Genomic DNA, 21,836 nt, shown 5'->3' with positions numbered 1-21,836 from the left:
AATGATTACTTGAAAAGTGCAGTCTTTAGAAATAACTTAAAATTGATGAATAAAAAAACAAATCAGATATGTTGTCTGCAAAAACTAGTTTGGCCAGCTCTAGTTCATCGCCAGAAATTATTCACTTCATGCTTCACAATCATATTTAAAATAATCAGCAATCCACTTATCTCCTGGGTACATTATGAATGTCTGAGACACATGTAAAAATAAAATCATGTTTTATTTATTCAGTAGCCCACTCTTCTTTAAATCAAATTATGGAAGTTAGACCTGAGTAAATGCTGAATATAAAAGAGAGTGAAATTTTCGAATCTCACCCACTTACACTGGTGAGCAAATTACCTGCTCTGAGCCTTATGTCTGGAGACCTGGCCATCTAAAGAGCAAACTGGGAAGCATGGCCTAGGTTTGGTTCTTTCCTGGTCATCTTATAGCTTAAGCTCAGTTGAGGAGGTAGGGGGACAGATCCAAATTGCTGGGTTGAGAACAGCAGATCTTACGTAGCAGGTGAATCTTTTTTCACAGCATGAAGCAGTCCCTGTGGGCTTGCTGGTAGTGTCCCTGCAGCTGGAAAGGATGGAAAGGCCCACACAACCAACCCACCTTTCAGATCTGCTCTGACCTGAGTAATGTCCTTTGCTGTGTCTCTAGCAAGTGTCCCAGTGCTGAGACGCTTCCTTTGCCTGTATGGCACAGTCAAATACCGTGTTGCAAAAGAGATCGGGTGCTTCAGTTTGTCAGATGAGAAACAGCTTATCCGATGCGATATTTTAACAATGTGGAAATAGCATTTCTCAATGTCCTCCCTCAGGCGTAAAGCTGCTTTTCTGTTTATCCAAAGAAGTCAGGATGTGCAGTTTTCCCATGTGGATACATTGCTTGGTACCCAGCCCCTAATCCCTTCAGTAATCTGCCACAGACTATTTGAATTTGGAAAGCATGTCTGGAGACCATCTAGGTCATCTTCCAAGTTAGAGCAGGCTGCACAGGGCTTTGTCGCTTCTAAGGCTTTTGTTTCAGAGTCTTTCTGAACAGTGAAGCTCCAAGGATTTTCATTAAGAGAAGATGCATAATGATTTAGTAATTTAGAACAGCATGTAAATTAGGCAAGGCAAAAAATTTACATTGCATCAGACCCTGCTAATCCCTGTCTCCTGCAGCTCTGGCACTGGGCTCCAGTAGTGGTTGCTCTAAAAACACTCACTTTTATCAGAGGAAAAACATCAGGGAGATTTCTGAATTCATTGGGGTGAATATCCAATTTGCATCCATTTCAATCAGTTCAGAAGTCTGTACCTTTGTTTTCTTCTAAATTCACTGCTATTATTAATCAGAATTTACATTTAAACTATGAAAATCCTGAGGTTGGGACAGTTTACATACACGTCTTCAGAGATTAATCACCAGTGCTCTGGCTGACTGGGGCTGTTCTGTGCAACGCCTGCTGCTGAATTTTTAGCAATGGAAAGTTTGATTTTCAGCACAGTTACAGATATTCAGCACTTTGCAGATGCCTGTGGGTATTATGTTGAGCCCTTGGCGAATTATTTTTGAAACTAAAAGCTCATGTTGGCTGACAATCAAAGGAAGCAGAAACAGCTTCTTCAGCTCCTTCACCGCCACCCTCTTTAGCAGACCCTGCTGTAAGACCAAAAACTAAACCTGCTGCTACTGCTCTTGTGGCTCTGCCACCTGATACGCTTGATGATGACACAGATAATCCTTTTGACCCAGAGTTTACTGATCTGGAAAAAGAGGCTGATGTATACCCTCCAGACCCTCATGATAAATAGGCAGCTGTAAAAGGGGAAGCAAGGCAAGCAGGGGATAGAGATGTGCTGCGTGCCTTCCCTGTGGTGTATGGGCCAGATCAAGATCCTTGATGGGAAGCTCCCTTGTATGCTCTTATGAAAGATATCAGGAGAACAGTGACGGACCATGGAACTGGGGCTCCTTACAACTCATTTAATAGAGTCTCTCTGTGATACTCATGTGTTTACCCTTAATGATTTTAAAACGTTGTTTCGCTTGATAATGACGGACATGCAATGCACTGTAGGGGAGTCAAAAGCAAGGCAGCTTGCAGGTGTCCAAGCTACTGAGAACTCAGTGTTGGGGGCGCGTGCTCCATTGCGAGCAGTTAACGTAGATGTATTACTAGGGCAAGCCGATCATAGCACCAACGCTGCGCAAGCTAGGATTTGCCAGGCGGGTTTGCAGCAAGTAAAACAATTGGCACTCCATGCTTTGAAAACTGTTCCTGAAGCAGGTAAACAGAGGCAGCCTTTTATCAGAATTAAGCAAGAAGCAAACGAACCATTTATGAAATTTTTGGACAGACTTCATGAGGCTTTGGAAAAGCAGATTGATAATGAGAAAGCACTTGAATATATTTTTAAACAACTTGCTATTGAAAATTCCAACCCTGACTGTCAGAAAGTATTATAACTTTTAAAGAATCCTGGGATTGACGGTATGTTGAATGCTTGTATGAATATTGGGTCTAGACAGCATGATTTGTCTCTGATTGCAGAAGCATTTGCAGTGCTGTCAGTTAAGTCACAGCAGTGCTGTGGTCAGTATGGCCGTCTACGAAAGAACTGTCCGAAAGCAAAAGTAAATAATAAAGGGGGTCCACCTGGAATATGTCGATGATGTCATAAAGGACGTCATTATGCCAATCAATGTCAAACAAAATTTGACTAGGATGGCCAGTCTTTGGCCTTAGCAGGAACCCCCAAGCAGAGCGCCATGAGGGGTGGTGCTGTAATGACAAATTACCCCTCCGAATGCCCCACCCCCCCGAGCTGCAGCAGTCTGTGCGCCAGCACAAGTGGCAGCACTGGTAGATGGATGACATCTTAATCGCTGCAGAATCAAAACAGACAGCCCAAGAAGTGAAACTGCAAGTAGTCCAAGCAGTCTCGACAGCAGGACTCAAAACTGCAGAAGAAAAAATACAAGAAATACCACCTCGGTGATATTTAGGATGGAAAATATCAGAACAAAACATCCAATCTCAATGTATCGCCTTGCAAACAGAAATAAGGACTCTGAAAGACTTACAAAAACTGTTAGGAACCATAAATTGGGTTCATCCTCTCTCAGGGATATCTACTGAAGAACTCCATCCCCTCTTTAAACCATTGGAAAGACATCCAGACTTGATGTCTCCTCAAACACTTACCCTCTCTGCAAAAACTGTTCTTGATAAAGTGGTTGAAAAATTAGCAGGTCAAGTCACTCATAGGTGAAAAATGGACCACTCTATTAGCCTTTTCATTTTTTATTCAGCTTTTCAACCCTATGGTCTCTTAGCACAGTGGGTTCCACAAGACATATATCCTTTGATTATTCTGGGATGGATATCTTTACCACATAATTTTGGAAAAACAGTTACCACAGCTTTTGAAATGATAGCTATGGTAATTAAGAAAGGAAGAGAGCATTTATTAACTTTAGATGGTGTTGAACCTAATATCTATTTGCTTCTTGATTCAAAACAGCTCACTTTTTAAAGTCACCATTCTTTTGTTTTTCATTGTGCTCTAGTGGATTTTACAGGACAGGTAAATATTAATTTCCCAGGACACAAAATTATACAATCCCTGCACTCTCTTCCTCTTTTACCTACTTCACAATTAGCTATCACACCAATAGTTGATGCCCCTACAGTATTCACTGATGGGTCTGGCAAAACAGGCCAAGCAGTGATAATCTGGAGAGATGATGAAGGAAACTGGAAAAGCAACATACATATTGTCACAAGATTGCCTCAGGTAGTAGAACTCTCTGCAGTAGTCTGTTTTCAAATTATGGACTACCCCAATAAGTGTTATCACAAATTCTGCCTACGTGGCCAGCCTTGTTTCTAGGCTAGAATGCTCCTTGTTGAAGGAAGTCTCACATGAAGCTTTATTTGCTCTTCTCTGGGAGCTCAAGTGGCTCCTGGATTGATGGGCATATCCATATTTTATGCAACACATACGCTCACATACCTCCCTACCCGGTCCCATAAGTGAGGGGAACGCACAAGCAGACAGGCTGGTAGGTGCCAGGGAGCTCTTACCTGACAGTTTTGCACAGGCTCATTTATCTCGTGAATTTTATCATCAAAACGCAAAAGCACTGCAACACACGTTTCAACTGACTCAGGACCAAGCGAGGCAAATTACACAATTGTGTCCCAATTGTCAACAAGTTTTGCCTGCACTGTTGATCAGAACTAATCCTCGAGGTCTTCTGTCGCTTGAAATTTGGCAGACAGACGTTACTCATATACCAGAGTTTGGCAAGTACAAATATGTACATGTCTCTATCGACACTTTTTCATCTTGTATTTATGCATCAGTACACTCAGGTGAAAAAGCAAAAGATGTTTGCAGACACTTTACTATGGCCTTTGCCACCCTGGGAGTTCAAAAACTATAAAAACAGAGAATAGCCCTGGCTATAAAGCGCATAAGACACAGGCATTTTTTCAGCAATGGGGGGAATTCAGCATATTACAGCCATTCCACATTCTCCACAGGCCAAGCCGTTATTGAACGCACACATAGCACTCTTAAAACTACATTGCAAAAACAAAAAAGGGAGAGTCTAGGGTTAACCCCACAAGAGCGTATAGCCAAAGCTTGTTATGCTTTGAATTTTTAAAACCATTGGACAGAGAATGGACCTCCTATACAACGCCATTTTGGCTTATACAGTGCTTCAAAATCTAATGAGAAAGCACAACTTATAGTAAAAAAATTACAGAGAAATCAATGGGAAGGTCCTTTTCCATTAATACCTTGGGGTAGAGGGTATGCTTGTGTTTCCACAGGTTCTGGCCCAAGATGGGTACCAGCTCGATGGATCAAGCCATCATTATCTCAGTCATTGCCATCGTCTGTGCCATGATGTCAGCTGCATCAATATGGATCCTGCCTCAACCCAAAACCAACATCTAGGTAACCTTGGTCAATTGCACGGGACAGGACACATTATGTCTATCAACTGCTTCTCCAGAAAATTCTTTTACAACCTGTCTGGTTGGACGACCTGTTGATGATTGGCCCATCCCCTCAGATAAATGGATCATAATTCAGGGATTTGATGATGTGGTGAACAATTGGGATGGTTGGGTTCCATATTTAGCATATGGTGGGATTGAACCACAGGACCTGGATTCATTAGGATCTGTAAAAATGGATTGTGGTATATACTTCTACTACACAGGCAAAGATGATATAAAAACAATTCAATGGTTAAATGCTACCATACCTGCATATAGAAATGCTAGCTCTTGGTGTAATTATACTTCTCCTAATATATCAATGTCTAGCAAATGTCCACTTAAACTGCCCACAGGATTATTTCTAGTTTGTGGAGATCGTGCGTGGCCTGGCATTCCCTCCCATGTGAAAGGAGGACCATGTAGCATTGGAAGGTTAACTTTGTTAACACCCAATACATCCATGATTATAACTCATAAGTTATGCCGCCACAAATGTGCTACACCTGCCTTTAAAACTGATTGTAAAGATAATATGGAATTTTGGAGCCCTGGTGACATTATAGCAGCATCTATGTTTGCTTCAGGAGTAGGAACAGTGCAAGTGTTAACCACCTTGAATAAGCTTGGCTGTTGGCTTGCAAAACAAACTAATGCAATGCTGTTAGCCCTGAGTGGACTATTGCTAGATGTGGATTCAATAAGACGTGCTACGCTACAAAATAGAGCTGCAATAGTTAGCGCAAGGTCATGGTTGTCAGAATTTTGATGGACTTTGTTGTATGGATCTGTCTGATCATTTTGAATATATTCACAAAAGTCTTGGAAACTTGCAAGAAGGAGTACAGAAACTACAATGAAGAGATGGTTTTAACATTTTTGGAAATCTTTTTAGTAGATTATGTTTAACTGCATGGGTAAAAAGCTTATTACAAATAGGTGTAGGATGCTTACTCATTTTTATATGTATTCTGATCTGTATTCCGTGTATGTTAAAATGTGTGCAAACTCTAATAAACAGAGCATTGAAAGAAGCCTTTTTTATATATAAAGAAGGGGGAGATGTGGGTATTTCTTGAGCTAGCTTGACAGTGTCGGTAAGTGAAAACCGACCTTGGGAGAGAGACACAGTTACGCTTGTTGGAAGGAAGCCATGGGAGCAAGAAAAGAAACTTTAAGATACGGAGTAGCTGCAGAGCTTGTGGCCTTGTAGATAAAGGAGTTGCTAAGTTGCTGTGTCTGCAATAGAAAAAAGAGTTAAGAGTGGAAAATTACTGACCATAGTTACAGGCTGATAGGTCAGCATGCTGTAAAGGTATAAAAGGGTTTCTTGATTTTAATATAGTGTCTTTGATCCACTCTCGGAGTCCGTGCTTCAGTGCGCCACAAATACCTCAGAGAGTTTGATCTCTAGGATGCGTATGGAAATAGAAAACCACAATTTGTTAACTAGCATCACAACAGAATTTCACATTTTTCCAAGACACAATCTCCTATTCAGTTCAGTATTAATATGAACTACTTTGGAGGACACAAGCATTTCGTAGGTAGATGCCAGACAAGTCATTAAATAATGCAAAAATTAAATATGTCATAGATATAATAAATTGATGAAATGCCATTTTGATACTAGTACTGTGTTGACATTAACATTAGTTAATGTTACTTCAATTCAGAAATGTGAACATTAATAATAATTTAAAAATATTACAGAAATCCAACATTACAGATTAAGGAGCATGATGCTGTGAAGCGCTTTACACATTTGTATTCAAATAAACATCCAATTGATTCGTGGTCTTCGTCCATTTTACTTTGATCACATTAAAAAAAAATGAAGAAGCTGTTTGGCTAAATCTTACCAGATTTCTATCATTCTTATTTTTTAAATTCTGGTTTGAAGGCACAGGAAACTACTATCAATAGTTTATTCAGCAGCAGCAACAACGAAATCTGCCCCAGCATCATCTCCTGTGTGCACCACCAGCGTGTCGGAGGGAGTTCCCATCTATGGGGAGAAAGGGCTGTGTTCTCCGTGCCACCAGCCCTTCCTTGCCAGAAAGGCACCTCGCTCTTGTGCAGACTCCTACCAGTAAAAGTTGTATCAATACCACAAGGAAACTGTTAGTTTAGTCAGATCTGAAACACAAGTTCAACAAACATTTGGAGGCGGCATGAAAAGATCTCCTGACTCCACCTGGAAATGTGTAAGTTTTCTATATGCTTCAGTGCATTCTAGGTTTAACTGCAAAACAAAATTTACTAGCTGTAAAATGACAAGCATTAGAATTGTACATTTGAAGAATTTCAGGGCAGTGCAGGATCTTGAGTAATATGGTAGAAATACTGTTGTTCTGTTACCAGGTCACTCTTTTGCCTTCTAATTCTCCCCATAATGTGCAAGGTAGACAAAGCTGCATATTGAAGTATTTGGAACATTTTCAAGGTTCTTGTTGAAAGAGTCACTAATTTTTAATATTTTCCACTGGTTAACCACAAATGTTAACAACAGAGTACGTGTATGAGAATCTGAACACGTACCTCCTCAAGAACAAAAATTTTCAACCATAAGAATGTGCATTGTTCTCTTCAGCAGGGATTTTTTTGGTCCAGCTCAGAAGATAAAACTGATTATAAAGCTGATTCGGAATTCATATGAGGAAAAGAGCCAGTCCAAAAAATAAGCTTTTAAGATTTCAATTTGAATCAATATAAATAACTTAGTTTATTCCACATGTCCTTAGCAAAGCAATATATTCACCAATGATACTGGTGGGCAAACTTTATCATAGGAGACAAACAGAAATAAGAAGTATCGCTCCCGTAGCATCCTCAAGGAGTTGCTGGCCCATGCACCCACCCCCCCATGGGCGTCAGCATGTAAGTACTTGTGTGTTGCAGTCTGCAGCCCACAGCTGATGTTGGGAACTCCTTACTTGTGTCAGCAGCCGATTGCTACCTGCCATCTTCTTGGTCTTTGCCACTATTACAGGTCTTTTGAATGTCAGATGAAGATGGTCTTTCTTTATTTTCTTCTCTTAACCCTCCTTCTGGTGATTCTTTTGGCATTCTACATTTTATACTGTCACTCTTGTAATTAATGGATGAATTCAGCCTGGATGAGTTCAATCTCCATCTTCTCAGACTCCTATAAAAATCTTTTCTGACATTTTCACTAACCAGCACATAGATGATTGGATCGGCAATGCTGTTTGCAGTAGCTAAACACAGAAACACTGTAAAAATTGAATATACATCTTTTTCAAATGGACATGAGCAATTTTGATGAAACATAAAGTATATGGATCTTATTAAGAGTACCACATGGTAGGGAGCAAAACAGATCAGGAAAATGACAATAATGGCGATAGCCAGGTACTTCACTTTGGCTTTTTGGCGACAAGTCAAGCTGCTGCTCGTTTTTGTACTTTGGAAAATTTTGTAGTTTGTGAAAATGAGGATTGTGAAAGGTATGGCAAATCCAAATAGGAATCTAGCAAAGCTGAAAGAAGCCAATTTTATGTCAAGGGGCAAAGTCTCAAAGCAGGTTTTCTTATTACTGTATTGTGAGTAATCTTCCATGTAAAATACTGGAGTGTGGATTATTGCAACCACAGCGAAGAGAATACACACTATTATGGCTGCCTTCTTCTGTCCTCTTCTCCCCCTTGATTCCAGAGCATACACCAGTGCCACGTAACGATCCACAGAAATGCAGCACAAAAGCAGAATGCTGATGTATATGTTGCAGAAGAAGATGAATCCTGTTATTCTGCAAGCCTTTACACCCATATTCCACTGGTGCTCATCTTGCACGTAGATAATCCAGAGAGGCAAGGTACTTAAATACATCAGCTCACACAATGATAAACTGAAAATGTAGATGGCAATTACTTTATTCCTTTGGATTTGTACAAATGTAAGCAGGGAAGTTAAGCAATTTGCTGGAAGGCCTATGGCAAAAACGATGCTGTAAACTGCAACCAGAAGTGTCTTGCTGTCTTTGTAGGGAATTCCTTCGCAAGCAGAGTTATTATTCGCGTCTGTAAAATTTTCCATTATTCTTTTTCCAGCTGGTGTTCCCTGAGAATCAGAAGTCAAGGTGGAAAGTTAGCATTTATATCACTTAAAAATGTGTCAGTAAAGGTTATGGTACCATAGGTGCCAACAGCACGTGTCGGCGGAATAAAGGGGATACTTGTCTTGGGGAAGCAGCTAAGACAGGCAAATTTCCCAAGACCTGCTGGTCTCCTGTAGTGTCCCCTGGGAGTCACGTTGGATTTACTTCCAGTAAAAAGTGCCTTTCTTCATAAGGAATTTCTTGACTACAGCATGCCTATTCACTAAAACAGGGTATTGGGGACTGTGTCTAAAGCAGGCTGCCTCCTAAATAAGAATGAGATGCTGATCAATTACTAAAGTCACTTCCACAAGGAAATTGAAGGCATTAGTTTACAATTTATTTTTTTTGAAACTGAGTAACAAAAAATGTAAACTGTAGAGATTTCAGAGGCAGACTTCCAAAAGAAGCTATCATTTATCATCAGTCAGATGGAGGAACCATGTGAAGTGGCTGGTGGTAGTTGTGTCAGAGACTACCCAGCATACAGGAACCATAATCCAGCCACTAGCGTGTACTTCCACACTGTATTACAACATACTGGTTCAGATCTAGTTAATTCATACTTCTCTCTCCTCTTAATGAAGAACTGCAGCTGAAGAACATAAACTTGTAGTGTGATGTAACACCCACCATAGTAAGGCGGTGAAGCTGCCTACTGCATCTGTTTGATGCCTCTGTGAAACAACAGGAAATAAGGGCAGCAAGATGAAGTAAACAAGATCAAAGAGAACAATATACACATTTAAGAAATGGAGGCAAAGAAATCTAATGCTCTTTGAACAAGAGTGGTTATAAAAAACTCCACCTTTCCAAGATGACACACAAAAGCAGTTCTGGCATTTGGTTAACATTAAGTAGTGCCTGGAGAAGCCTTTCTTGCAAAGCCACGTGATGATTTCCATGCAGATGTCTTCTCCAAGTGAACAGAGGAATATGGAGGTGAGTGTGCCAGAATCGTGTTGTATGCCCTTAAAAGTTGTACTTCGCCATGTTTATGAGTTGAAGGTGTCCATTGTATAACATCCTTGATGAAAAGAGGTCTCATCTGGCCTAATCTTTTGGGAATTCTCTTATGGGGTGGATGCCTGCTCCAGGGAACAGCCAGCTAACTCCACAAGCAGATGTGTTGACAAGAGATCGAGTCTCTTCAGACAGAGGAGGGACATAAGCTTTCCTGGTTCACACTATGCAAAAGCAAGTTCTTTAACCCTGAGTTCATGCAGGGGAGAAGGTAGCTTTTAGCACCCTCGGAACATTTATTTGATATTTGTTTGGGCCCATCTCAAGCAGACCAAGGGGAAGCAGTCTGCGGCCAGCACAGTGGGATTGTCTCCTGCATCTCTGGGAGGGTTGGACAAGCTGGTGGGGCCATTCCTTCCCTTTCCTGTGGGCAAGAGCGGTCCCTGGGGTAGCACAAGCAACTCCACCCTGAATGCTTAACAGAGCACCTGCCATGCAAGATCCCTAAAGCCTGAAGGCCCATCAGGTCCCCTGGCTTAGTTTAGTTACATGATGATGAGAATGGTATGAGAAAAAGGATGCAGGTTGCCCTAGGCTGCAAGACCCCTACAGCACCACAGTGCTAGCCATAGCTGTAAACATCAAGAGAGGATCTCCTGGTTCACGTTTAGAGGTGTTCACTTCCATCAAATACCCCAATGCAATCGGAGCCTGCTCAATGACGGCTGCTCCTGAATGAAGATGTCCTGTCAAGTGAGCAGATAGGGCAGAAGCAAGTGGTACCTGCTGTCCCCAGCCCCAGGAGTGGAGTAAGCTGTTTCCTGGGGTGAGGACGGTTGGAAGGGGCCTCTTCTGACAGAGGAACTGAGAACGTGCTCTGTGACTGCCTTCCACTTCCCCCTGCGGCAAACGGTGCTCATGTACCGACACGTTGATGAGGGTTAGCAGGTAGTGGTTGATGTGCTGGTTCAATTGAAGTGTCTTTCTAGAGGACCACATCCTCCCATGTCTAAGAATTGGGCTGGAGTCTGCTGAGTATGTTGAAGCCCTCTAAAGGGGGATCTGAAGTTTCCTTTAGCTTCAAACGTCCCATCTTAAGAATGACTGGAGAAGAGGATCCTCACCGCTGTGTGGGGAAGACAGCATGGTACTCGGCAGGGCTGCCGCAGGGTTTCTGCATGAAAGGAAGTAAAATTACTTCCCTTCCTTCCTAGCAGTGAAAGTACTGATAGCTGGTGTCAACTTAGAAAAACAATGATTGTGATAAGGGCTGGTGTCGACTTGAGTTTTTTTGCTGCTTCTGGGTATCTTTCACCCTTGGTGAATGAAGTGGGGTCTGCTCTGGGCCACCTACTGAACTGCTGTGTAGAGAGGCTAAAAAGGGTGCTTGATTTCAGGGTCAGCAGTGGTTCTCTGCCCAGACCTCACCTGGGACATGGCATACAAGAGTTTGTCCTCCATTCAGACATGTCTGACTGGTGTGAGAGCTGCTGTACACCTCCACACCACAGAGTGGTCTTGGAGACTTCCCCCTCTAAGGTAAAGCACAGATGGTGACAGCCAGGGTGGGGATGCAGCGCAGTCGCACGCCATCTCGGTGATTCAGCGGCTGTCTACCCTGTGTGCCTTAACAAAAAAATCTTCAAGAGTGGTTGGAGGTGTGCTCTCCTCCCATCCTCCTGGGCTTTGCATACTTCTCTTGACCCTGTCTGGATGTTCTCCTTTCTGCAATGCCTCCACCGGCTGTTGCTGTTCACCACTTGTTGCACAAAGGCATGCTTCCCCTGGAGGTACCTGTCTCGCCTGCGAGCCGGCAGCGATGGTGCAGGGCAGGGGGGAAGCAGTAGCGGCATTATTCTGCAGACACATGGTTCCCAGCATTTCTTTCTCCCACCTCCTTCCTTCGCCTCCTCCCTTCCTGCTTTGCTCCAGATCTCCTTCCCATGCTCTGCGCCTGTGAGTGAGCCTCAGGAAGGAGATGCCTGTGACTTTTTTAGGCTGCTTGCATGGTGCATGGGGTTTTTTTCTACAGGGCTGAGGCTGGGCTGAAAAGATCTTCACTCTTAAATGACTGTCAGCTGCCAAGCGCAAAGCTTCAACAACAAAACGCAGCCATAGGCATGAATTTGCACTTGCAGAGAAAACACGTAGGCTGAATGACTCTCCTGAAGGTCTGGCCCGTCAGCTCAGGAGCTTGGATCCTTCCCAGCAGTAATGCTTTATGTCCCAGCCCTGTATCAGGAAGGAGAAGAGGAGGGAATCCATTTGCTTCCCCCCCTCACCTTCTCCTGCCTTTCTGCCCTGTCCAAGGAAGAGTCTTCTGGCCCTGGCCACTGCATCCAGCCCCAGTTCTGAGCATCACGTGCCTCTGCTGAGCTCTCCAGGCCTGCAGCGGGGTTTCCTCCTCCAACTGAAGATCAGAAAGCAGCACTCTGAAGACAATTTATGACATTGCCCTTCTGCAACTGAATGTACACTTTTATCTTCTCAGGCCTTTGGAGTTTGCTGTTTTGACACTTGGCTCAGCCCAGAAGATTCCCAGTTCTGCCTTCCTCTGTGGTGGCTGGGCTGTGATGGATGTATCCCCACATCTCTGAAATATAGCATTCATAACTGTACTGCTTTATTTAAAGAGGCAGCTGGTTACCTGTCAGCACTTTGTTATTGTCCCACACTGGTGCAGGACTGGAGCAGGCTAACCTGCATCTCAGATGTTCATTCAAATCAATAATAATAATAATTACACAGCTGACAGAAACATAGACCTTTTCAGGGTTCACTTTCTGCTAATATTTGTGATGAGCAATTTTAGTGCTAGAAGCATTGGTTGGAACAGCAGAACTTAAGAGACTGATCACATCGAGCAATTTTAAAGCATTTATAAAGGGTCAAACGAAGCCATGATGCCAAGTACAAGTGATATCTGAGAACACCTTTGAGAGAGACAAGCTGTTTCAATGAATTAGGTGTCTTAGCTGCTCTGTAGCTTTCAGTTGAGCAAAGCCTGTCCAAAGTAGCTATTCTCACCTTTGTATGACCTGTTCTGTTCTGCTAGGGCTCACCAACCATTGACAAGATAACCAGGTGTTAAACGAGGTCCTGGCTGTGTTTTGCATCAACTGCTCCAAGTATATTTAGCAGCTCTCTGAGGCTTCTTGCTCTGTGAGACTCACTGCGCACAGCAAACCGCAGTCAACACGTGCATATTTCTCACAATCAAGATGTGCAAAACATCTCATCTTCCAGGACAGAGCCACCACTCCTGGCTCAGGAAGCACTAAGCACTGGAAGATGGAGTAATCCACTAAGGAAGATCTACTGTGTGCCTGCTCTGTATCTACACTCTTCCCCAGACATCTGCTCTTGGCCTAGGTTGTAGCCACAGTATTGGGGTAGGTAGGCCTAGAATTTCGAATGTTGTTGTGTTATGTTCACATTGTTCGATGAACAGACAATTGCATCTCTTACTGCTAAAATGGAGCACCTACATGCTCTAATGTGTTGAGACCTTTTGGAGAGAAAACTGTGGAAGAGGGCAGGGCACCTGGAGATGCCCAAGTAAAAGGGGTTGTGGATGGAAGAAGCATGACAGACATGAAAGCCCATTTTGTTGGGGGGTGGTGAGAAAGCAGCAGAAGTGTCCTTCTGCAGAGCCACCAAGCAGGGCTGTGAAACCAGACTGAGATTAATGGCCCTTTCCTCACCTTCTCTTTGATCCAGCGCATTCCTCATGGCATCAACAAGGTGGCCTGGGTTTGCCAAGAGGAATGAAAAAGTGCTCTTTCTCAGGCTTTCCTAGAAAAGTGCAGATTTCAAACACCAAACTGGTGTTTGGTCCAGAAACAGATCTCCCATCATGTGGACAGGGGCCAAAGTACTGCTTTGTTGTGCAGGAGAGCCTGTGTGATGGTCATCTGTCATCCCCTACCCAGTACCAGAAAGCATTGAACTATCCTACAGAGGTGCCCTCCTCATTTCATGGGAGATGAAATCATGAACCTGAGGTGCTATGAGGATGTGGTTTCACATCACAGCCACGCCAGAGTAACAGCCTGTCATCCTTTTTCCTCTCTGCCTTGTCCGTGACTGGTGGGTCACCTGAACACTGTGAACACACACAGATTGGTAAACTAGCAGAAACTTGTCCCCTTTTCCTATCTGGGTGAGCTGTCCACCAGCCGACCTTTCTGAAGTGGCTCACCAGGCTCAAAGCATCAGTAGGGCTGGCACAAGGGGGTTAGGAGTAAGTAGCCCATGGCCAAGAGTGGAGTAGCCAGGGGCAGGTGGAGGGAGGGGTTGTACTGAGAACAGCTTGACCGTAGTGTGAGCTTCATCAGTCTCCAGAGGCACTGTGGATCTCTGCTGACTGTTTAGGGGTGTTTGCAACGGAGTTACCCAACCAGGCACCTTCTCTGTGGATGCTGCAAGCCCTGAGCTTTGGGCAGGCAGTGCACCTGGCCATCTGGGTCACGTGCAGGTGGACGGCTGCTCTAACCGCATCACTCTCTGCAGTTCTTTTGCCTTGAAAATGCCACTGCTAAGCCCTGAAAAGCATGTGGGCTTTAGTGAGCCTGTTAGCCTAGAGCTTCTCACTTTCGGGGGAATGTAAAGATTTTCACTGGAAACTGGTCCCTGAACGAAGCAGGAAAATGTTCTAGGAGATGCAGAAACTTGACTGGTGACTCCTGCTGCTCATTCAGGCCAGTTGCATGAATATCTGATCTTCCCTCAAGAGACTGAGGTGTTTTTGCAAACAACGAGGCGTAAAGAGGGAAGTGAAAACAAGGGGGAAAGCAAAAGGCTTTATTTTGCCTCTTTTTTTTTTCTTTCTTTCTTTCTTTTGCTATGAGCTACTCATGTAAAACTTTTTTAATTTGCAACAGAGAAGTTGGAGTGATACAAATAACACCTGTTAGGAAAGGTTAAAAAAGAAGATTGCAGATACAGGGGAGAGAGGGAGGAGTCAAACCCAGCATGGTATCTGAACAGAGCACTCCTTGAATGTGTCTGGATTAACTCACCTGAGATACAGAGGGACAGAAGAGAAAAAAGACACAGTGAAATCCATAACATTAGTACAATTAGATCAGCAGAGTGGACTATTTCATATATTTTTTCCTTTTAAAATAATTTTATGATCATCCTTCAAGGCCAAGGATTATTGTTAGAGATGAAAATTTGAGGGGTTTACGTGGATATTAAGAATATCTTTTAAAAAGCATTTTGCTTATAATAGTTAAGATAAAAACAAGCCATCCCTTACCACCTTCCTTCCTGTCCCCAATATTTTGAGAGGATAACAACCTGCATGCTTCAAAGCATAGATCAACTCTCAATGAAACAGGACCTGAGTTTCTTCTGACAGGTTTTGTATACTTTCCTCAGCAGCATGTGGTACTGCAAGTGTTTGACACAAGAGTACTAACATGATGTCAGTTTGACCACTCAGACCTAGTATTCTAAGACATCAATTCCCAGATACAGCAGATAGGTCACCTACAATACTCATTGCCAGCAAAATCACTCCTTTTCTGAACCTGGGCTTCTCTTTCTCATGCAGAACTTACATTATGTGCCTGTAAACTTTATGAACCGTTAATTTTTTCCGACCACTAGCTTTTGTGTCTGTTCACTTTAATAGAAAGTAAGACATTGCCATGGATTATTTGCTCTGCTTTTCTTGAAAGTAGGAAAAAACTGTTTGTGGTATCTTTGTGGGTAAAAGTAGATTATGTCCCATTACCCCAGCAAGTCAGTGAAGTTTATTTTTTTTCCATTGGTAATAAACAAATGAGTAGATGAAGTCACTCCTATAAGCAAGTCTCCTCGTACAAAGGAAAAGCAGCAATGGCTCCACTTAGTTACTCAGCAGACCAATCATTTTTACTGATATACACAAGATAGTGGAATTTGAAACTATGTGGTTTCAAATATATGAATATATAATTTTGAAACTATTTAGTTTCAAAACTCTGTAGAGAAAAAAAGGTGTTTTAAAGCTACAGGACTGTACTGGGAATCCAGTCTGAGCACAACTCCGTCTTAAAATATCTGCCTCCACCCTAGCTTGATCAGAAGGAAACCACTGATGGGATTTGAATGCAGAGACAAATAAACACTGTGCAAAGCAGCTTTAATGCCTTGTCAGGAAAAAAGGTCTCCGTTTGATTCCTGAAAGATGAAAGTGTTAAGTTTCTTGTGTTTGCTAGGTTTCTATTTGAGTTTTACCCTCTTTGGAAGGCTCCTTGGCTGCTGCAGCCATGGAGAAGACTCTTAAGAAACAAGACAGACCTCTAAGCAGACTTGGGTTGAACCAAGGCATGACATACGCTTTGTTTTGGTTACCGAGTGTAGCCATCTGAAGGTCAGGTAAGTTTTTGCTAGAAGCAACTGCTTCGGTGTCAGTGGTTACGCTGATTGCCAATTGCAAGGCACCTAAGAGAGAGCACTGCGGTGAAGCAAGTAATCCCTCTGTTGACTAGTGCCTGTTAAAACAAGCTATGAAGCAATTGTAGGCTGAAAATAGCTGCTGTAAGGAAGCAGCAAGACCTTGGGATTAGTTATACAGCCTTAATATTTAACTCTATACTGCAGATATAAACAGTCTTACTAAAAAAAAAAGGGAGATACCTGTTAGAAGAAAGAAGATACTAACCATCTGCCTTTCAGGAGGGGAACTCAGCAATCATTTCTGAGGTGTTTGATATACCTTATGATACACCACTTGTAGATGTGAACTCTCAGCACCTAGAGATTTTAGATACCTGTTTGTGGGTGTTTATGTAGATTCACACATCCACGTCCCCCTTCCCACGATCTACAACTAAATATACTATTTTGGTAAAATGAGAAGCTGTGGTATCATCGAGGTGAACTATCATAATTCAGGGTTGACAAAGAACCTGGCTTAAAATAGTGATCCTTCCATGAACTGGGTGTCCTAGTGCCATGTTACACTACCCAGTGAGGGACTGCATGGGCAAGAAGAATGCCAGGTGAGTAAGAAAGAAATGTGTAAATGGAAGCTCCTGCTACAAAGTTTAAAACCATCTTATTCAACACGTCTAAAAGTAGGTAACTTTTAGTTAGCAAGTGTCATACAGAGTAGATAGGGGAAGTTAACGTGTGAAAAATAGAATGCAAAATCCCCCTGTATCAGTGGACTTTTTTCCTCAGTCTCATGATTTGGAGGCCATGATTTATGATTTTGGGACTTTTGGACATAGCAAAGTTTCTCAGTGCTCCCTGAGAGCATCAGAGAGCGGCTGTTACAGGGCAGATTTACCTAGCAGCTTTTCTAGAAAGGTCCTGGAGCCAGAGGACTGGCTTTATGGCGAGGAGAGCCATCAGGAGCCCCAGAAATGCCATCATAAATTTGAGGCTAAACTATAAAGCCCATCAAGTCGAAAGGCTGAGGAAAACATAGGTTTTGGAGCAGCAGCAGTGAAAGGGACCAGCTGAGAGCAGCCCCAAGGCTGGCGACTTGTGCTGCTGATTGACACCCTCTTCTTCACACACTTTCACACACAAAACCAGCAGGCGCTTGTGCTCAATGCCTCCCTAAAGCTATCACAGCTTGACTGATGGCCTTGGCAGTGGGGCTATTTGAATAAGGTTTCTGTTACTCAGGTGGCTCACTTGGAAACCCAACCGGCCAGGCTTTCTTGCTGGCTGGTGTAGGAACTATGAAGTCTGGGAAGAATGTCTGACCCACCCCAGGGGTGCTCCTGGATGTCAAAGCACAGCCGAGTGCTAGCAGATTTGTAAGCTGAGGGCTTACACGTGGATGAGTATGTCTCTGGACTCCTGAACGAGCAGGCTGGGGTGGTGGGGAGCAGGCTGGATATCTGGCCATGCTGGCACACTGCTAGAGCTGAGTGTGTCTAATTGCCAGATTTAAGGAAAATCCAGCTTCAAGCAGCTTAATAAAGAAGGACCAAGATCTCTGTTCAAACCCACAAGGGTACCCCTTAAAAAGGGGTGCTCTGTCATCCTTTAGGCTTTAGGATCTCACCAGCAGCTACTTATGGACATGTTCCTCCTTCTTGGCCTCAGTCATCCAGGCCTCCAAATGGGATGCTCCTGCCAAACCTCTGGCACCTGCAGTTAGAAACAGACCAAGAGCCACAGAAGGCCTGTACTAGAGCCATCTTCACCCCAAAATATCACCACTCAAAATCACCTCTGTAGCAGCAACTGTTCACCTGGAGTTGCAGGAGATTGCAGACTGAGGCCATACATCTTCTCACCCTTCAGGGAATACCAGCAGGAGGCCATGTGTGACACCTGGGCACACGCACAGCCTGAGTAAAGACATTCAAGTCTGTGCATGTGCATGCGAGGGACACCCACAGCCACCCTGTGGCCAAGAAAGAAGCTTGTCCCTGCTAGGAGCGTCATGTCCAGAGGTGTGAACGCTCAGCTGCATCGCCTGTCAGGCAGGCAAGGCGATCAGCTATGGATGGCCATGGCGTAGCCATGCCTATGGCTTGTGGTAGCCCTCAGCTGGCACCCAGCACCTCCGTGCTCCTGGACTTGCAGAGGCTACGGGACCCTTAGGCTCTATTGCTGCTGCACGTGAAGAGAGCCATGTTGTAGCAGGTCCGGGTAGAGGTTTTCTAGTGACCATGCAGCTCTCCTACCTTGTGGTAAGCTTTTTTGCTCTTTGTGTGCTGGCTGTGGATTGTGGCTGGGCAATGGCTCTATTTGCTTCCCTCTATTGGTTTGATTTTATTAATGGCCAAGAGTTGTATCTGACTGCAGCTTGGCCCTGCGTGCTGTTGGCCTGTCACTGCTGTTCTCTGCTCAGGCTCTGTCCTCCATCTCTGATCTGGTCACATTCTGCCAGCCTGTCATCGCCTGGGTCTATCGTTCCCAATACATGGTCTCTGCATTGCCATGGCTTGTTCCTGCCTTTCACCATCCTGTTGCTGCTTTCCCTCCCTCTGGCCCAAGTCAGCCTGTGGTGTTCAAACCACTGTTTTCCCAGGAGACCCACAAATTACAACTCATACCTCTTCTGTCGCTCAAGTTCCCATGGGAGCCAGAGGATGCTGTCTCAGGGGACAAGTGCCCAGTGCCACCAGGCAATGACACTTGCAGAGAATGTTTATTCATAACCAAACACATCTGATCAGATTCCCAAAGTCACAAGCTTCCTCACTTCCTGCACTGACACCTCTGGGATCACAGGCTTTTCCTACATCCCTAAAATATGGTTGTCCCTTTCACCCCTCTGAAATCCCCTGGCCAGGGTGTAGCTTAGCTGTCCTGAAAAGAGGGAGCACAGACAGGATGGCCGCTCCCTCCCAGCAGTAGAATGCAAAGACAGCATCGAGCTTTGATCTTGTGACAGAAGATTAACTCTTTACCATGGGGGACCTACTGGTCTTGGCACTGCTTGTGTGTCCGTGTGGGAGCCACTGGGATGTGGGAACTGCACTGCTGTTGGCAGTATCATCAATGCTAAAGAGGTTGCTGGGGAAAAACAGCAAAAAGGTGCCCAAAATAATTTTGTGACCTGCCAAACTTGGGCTCACTGACATAGTGCTTGTCACTGAGAAGTCCAACTAGTTTCCCCTCAAAATCATTTTACTTTTGTGTAAAATGAATGTAGGGTGGGGAATACATGTGCAATCTGCAAAGCCTCATGAAAACCACAGTGCCTTCTGTACTTGAAACAACCCTATTTTTAACAGAGCAGTTAAAGATGGTATTTACAAGTGCTCTGACCTCAGGCACCAGTATTTCCTCCTTTTCCATTTACTGTTGAAATAAATTTCTTTGTTCCTTATTGTTGTATGATTCACTCTCAACTAATTGGAGAACTACCGTTTTCCTTTTTTGCCATGTGGGTCACCTCCTGCAGCTAGCTAGCTCCCATACCAGTGGCAGGGTTTTCCCCTTAAGACCTTAGTTATACCAGCAGAAACTGTGACACTCAAAGATTCCTCTTTGCACCTAACACGTCTCTGTCATCTCTGCAACCCCACTAATGTCTGCTAAATCTCCTGTAGTGTCTTGTCCAAATACTCAGGCTGCGATCTCTTCCAGCTGTTTGTACATCTACCACAACGAGCATCTTATTCTTCAGTAGGACTCAGATCTATCCTGAAAGATATTAATGTAAAAATCCCAGCTACCAGATATTCCCTGAAGTGTCCTTCTTTAGGGATATCAAAAGCATACATTGTTTCTGGTAGACCCTGTTCTGAATTTCCTAATTCTCTCAGACTTTTCTGCCCCAGTCAGGCCCTGCTCACTTGTGCAGTGATACAACCCACTTCACCTTCCACTTCAATTTCAATACGGAACCTTTGGTGTTTATGGACTTTAGGTCCACAGCAGGCTGTTCTTGGAGATATTTTTTGTCCATGCTCTGCTCCACCAACAGCAGCAGCCAGGTCTGAACCTTAGTTGTGTTTGGTAGTATCTGTCTGCATGAAATACCCTGCTTTAAAAATAGCCTTGATTCATGAAGGCAGGTAAGATCGAAGTAGCAACGGTGGTCTAAGAGACAGATTCTGTCAAGCCTGATGTGCTCTACAGAAAGCAGCTGTAAAGATGATCGTACTTCTGCCAGTATGGTGGGATCCTTGACTACCTCCTCCTCCACTGCTCTGTTATAGCTCCAGCATAGGAGGCCATGCTAAGTGAAAGTAGTATTCTCCCCTATATGCTGGCTACCAAAGGGTTCAGTTTAAAGCAGTGATTTTCACACAGCGAGATACACCCCACTCAGGAGGCAATAATGTGTGGCAGAGGGATGCGAGAAGGTGTTAGGATACCTAGATAGGTCTGCTAAACCCTACCAGACCTGTCCTGGTTCCGTGCATGAGACATGCACAGCAACTCTGGAGCCTGGAGCAGTGGGGAGATATCCAGATGCTTTTGGACAGGCAGCTGGGTCTGTGCAGGGAGGGAAAAGGGGTCAAAGGAGATAAAGCCAGCTCCAGGTGGAACTGCACTGAACTGCTTGTTGCTAATTACACCCCATGGCACACTGAGAACACAATAGGTTTGAGCTGAGTATCAAGAAAAGGCAAGCAAAAACTGAGCTTGTGCTGAGCTCAGGCCAGAGGTACAGTCACAGAGAGCAACCACAGAAACCTGTTCTTGTCATCTGGCACAGCAGTTACTGCAGCTGCCACTCCAGCCACGTTCCTGTTGTACTGGGTCTGTGACTGCTAATGTTAGCAGTGGCATGACCCTCTGTGACTGCAGCGATACCGCTTTCCACTTCCCCTCTCCCAGCCCTTTCTGGTTTGGGAACCACTGACTTACATGCACTTTTTGCAGCCTCTTGTATACAAAAATAAAGGAACCTGGCTGAGAGGGCAAAATCGTTCTGCACAAAGCTGTGCAGATTTCCATTTCAGCTCTGAAGCGGGACTGAGCTTTGTCAGGGCAGCCTGAGATAGTTGAAATGCTGCCTTCAGGCACTTCTATTTTGACAACAATGCTGTTTGTGTGGCCGTGATGGGGCTGTAAGATCAGTGTCTCCCGAGAGGGATGGGAAATGCTGAATCTGACAGAGCCGTCTGCAGTCTCAAGCAGCAATCTGTACAGAGAGGGTGCTGAATTCAAACTGTGAGTACTTGTTTCAATGTAGTGTCCTGTGTACAGAACTGAGGAAAAGTCCTCAGAAGAAAATCATCCCTGCCCATGGAGTGCTAAAGAGCAGAATACATGGGTTTTTTTGCCTTCTCCCCCCAGCCCCTCAAAAGGTGTTACTGGAAGTTAAAGAACTGCTGG

The 21,836-nt window shown here is 44.0% G+C and overlaps 1 protein-coding gene across 8 annotated transcripts in view; it reads right to left on the bottom strand.

Moving 5' to 3' along the window:
* Positions 1-204: 204 nt before the first annotated feature.
* Positions 205-21,836, bottom strand: part of GPR132 (G protein-coupled receptor 132) — a 123,587-nt gene continuing 101,955 nt past the window's right edge. For 4 of the 8 annotated variants that reach the window (XM_080397305.1, XM_080397307.1, XM_080397304.1 and 1 more), the window contains one exon: positions 205-9,082. In XM_080397305.1, the coding sequence (XP_080253431.1) occupies positions 7,955-9,058 (1,104 nt within the window). In that variant the 5' untranslated portion in view covers positions 9,059-9,082 and the 3' untranslated portion in view covers positions 205-7,954. Of the gene's footprint in view, positions 9,083-9,927; positions 10,832-10,865; positions 18,061-18,096; positions 18,183-21,836 lie in introns of those variants that run through there. The other 4 variants (XM_080397308.1, XM_080397309.1, XM_080397303.1 and 1 more) reach the window with 3 other exon arrangements.

Source organism: Falco punctatus, assembly GCF_963210335.1.
Source record: "Falco punctatus genome assembly, chromosome: 7".
Lineage (NCBI taxonomy): Eukaryota > Metazoa > Chordata > Aves > Falconiformes > Falconidae > Falco > Falco punctatus.
The sequence above is the reverse complement of the archived record's forward strand: the minus strand, read 5'-3'. Positions and strand labels throughout refer to the sequence as shown.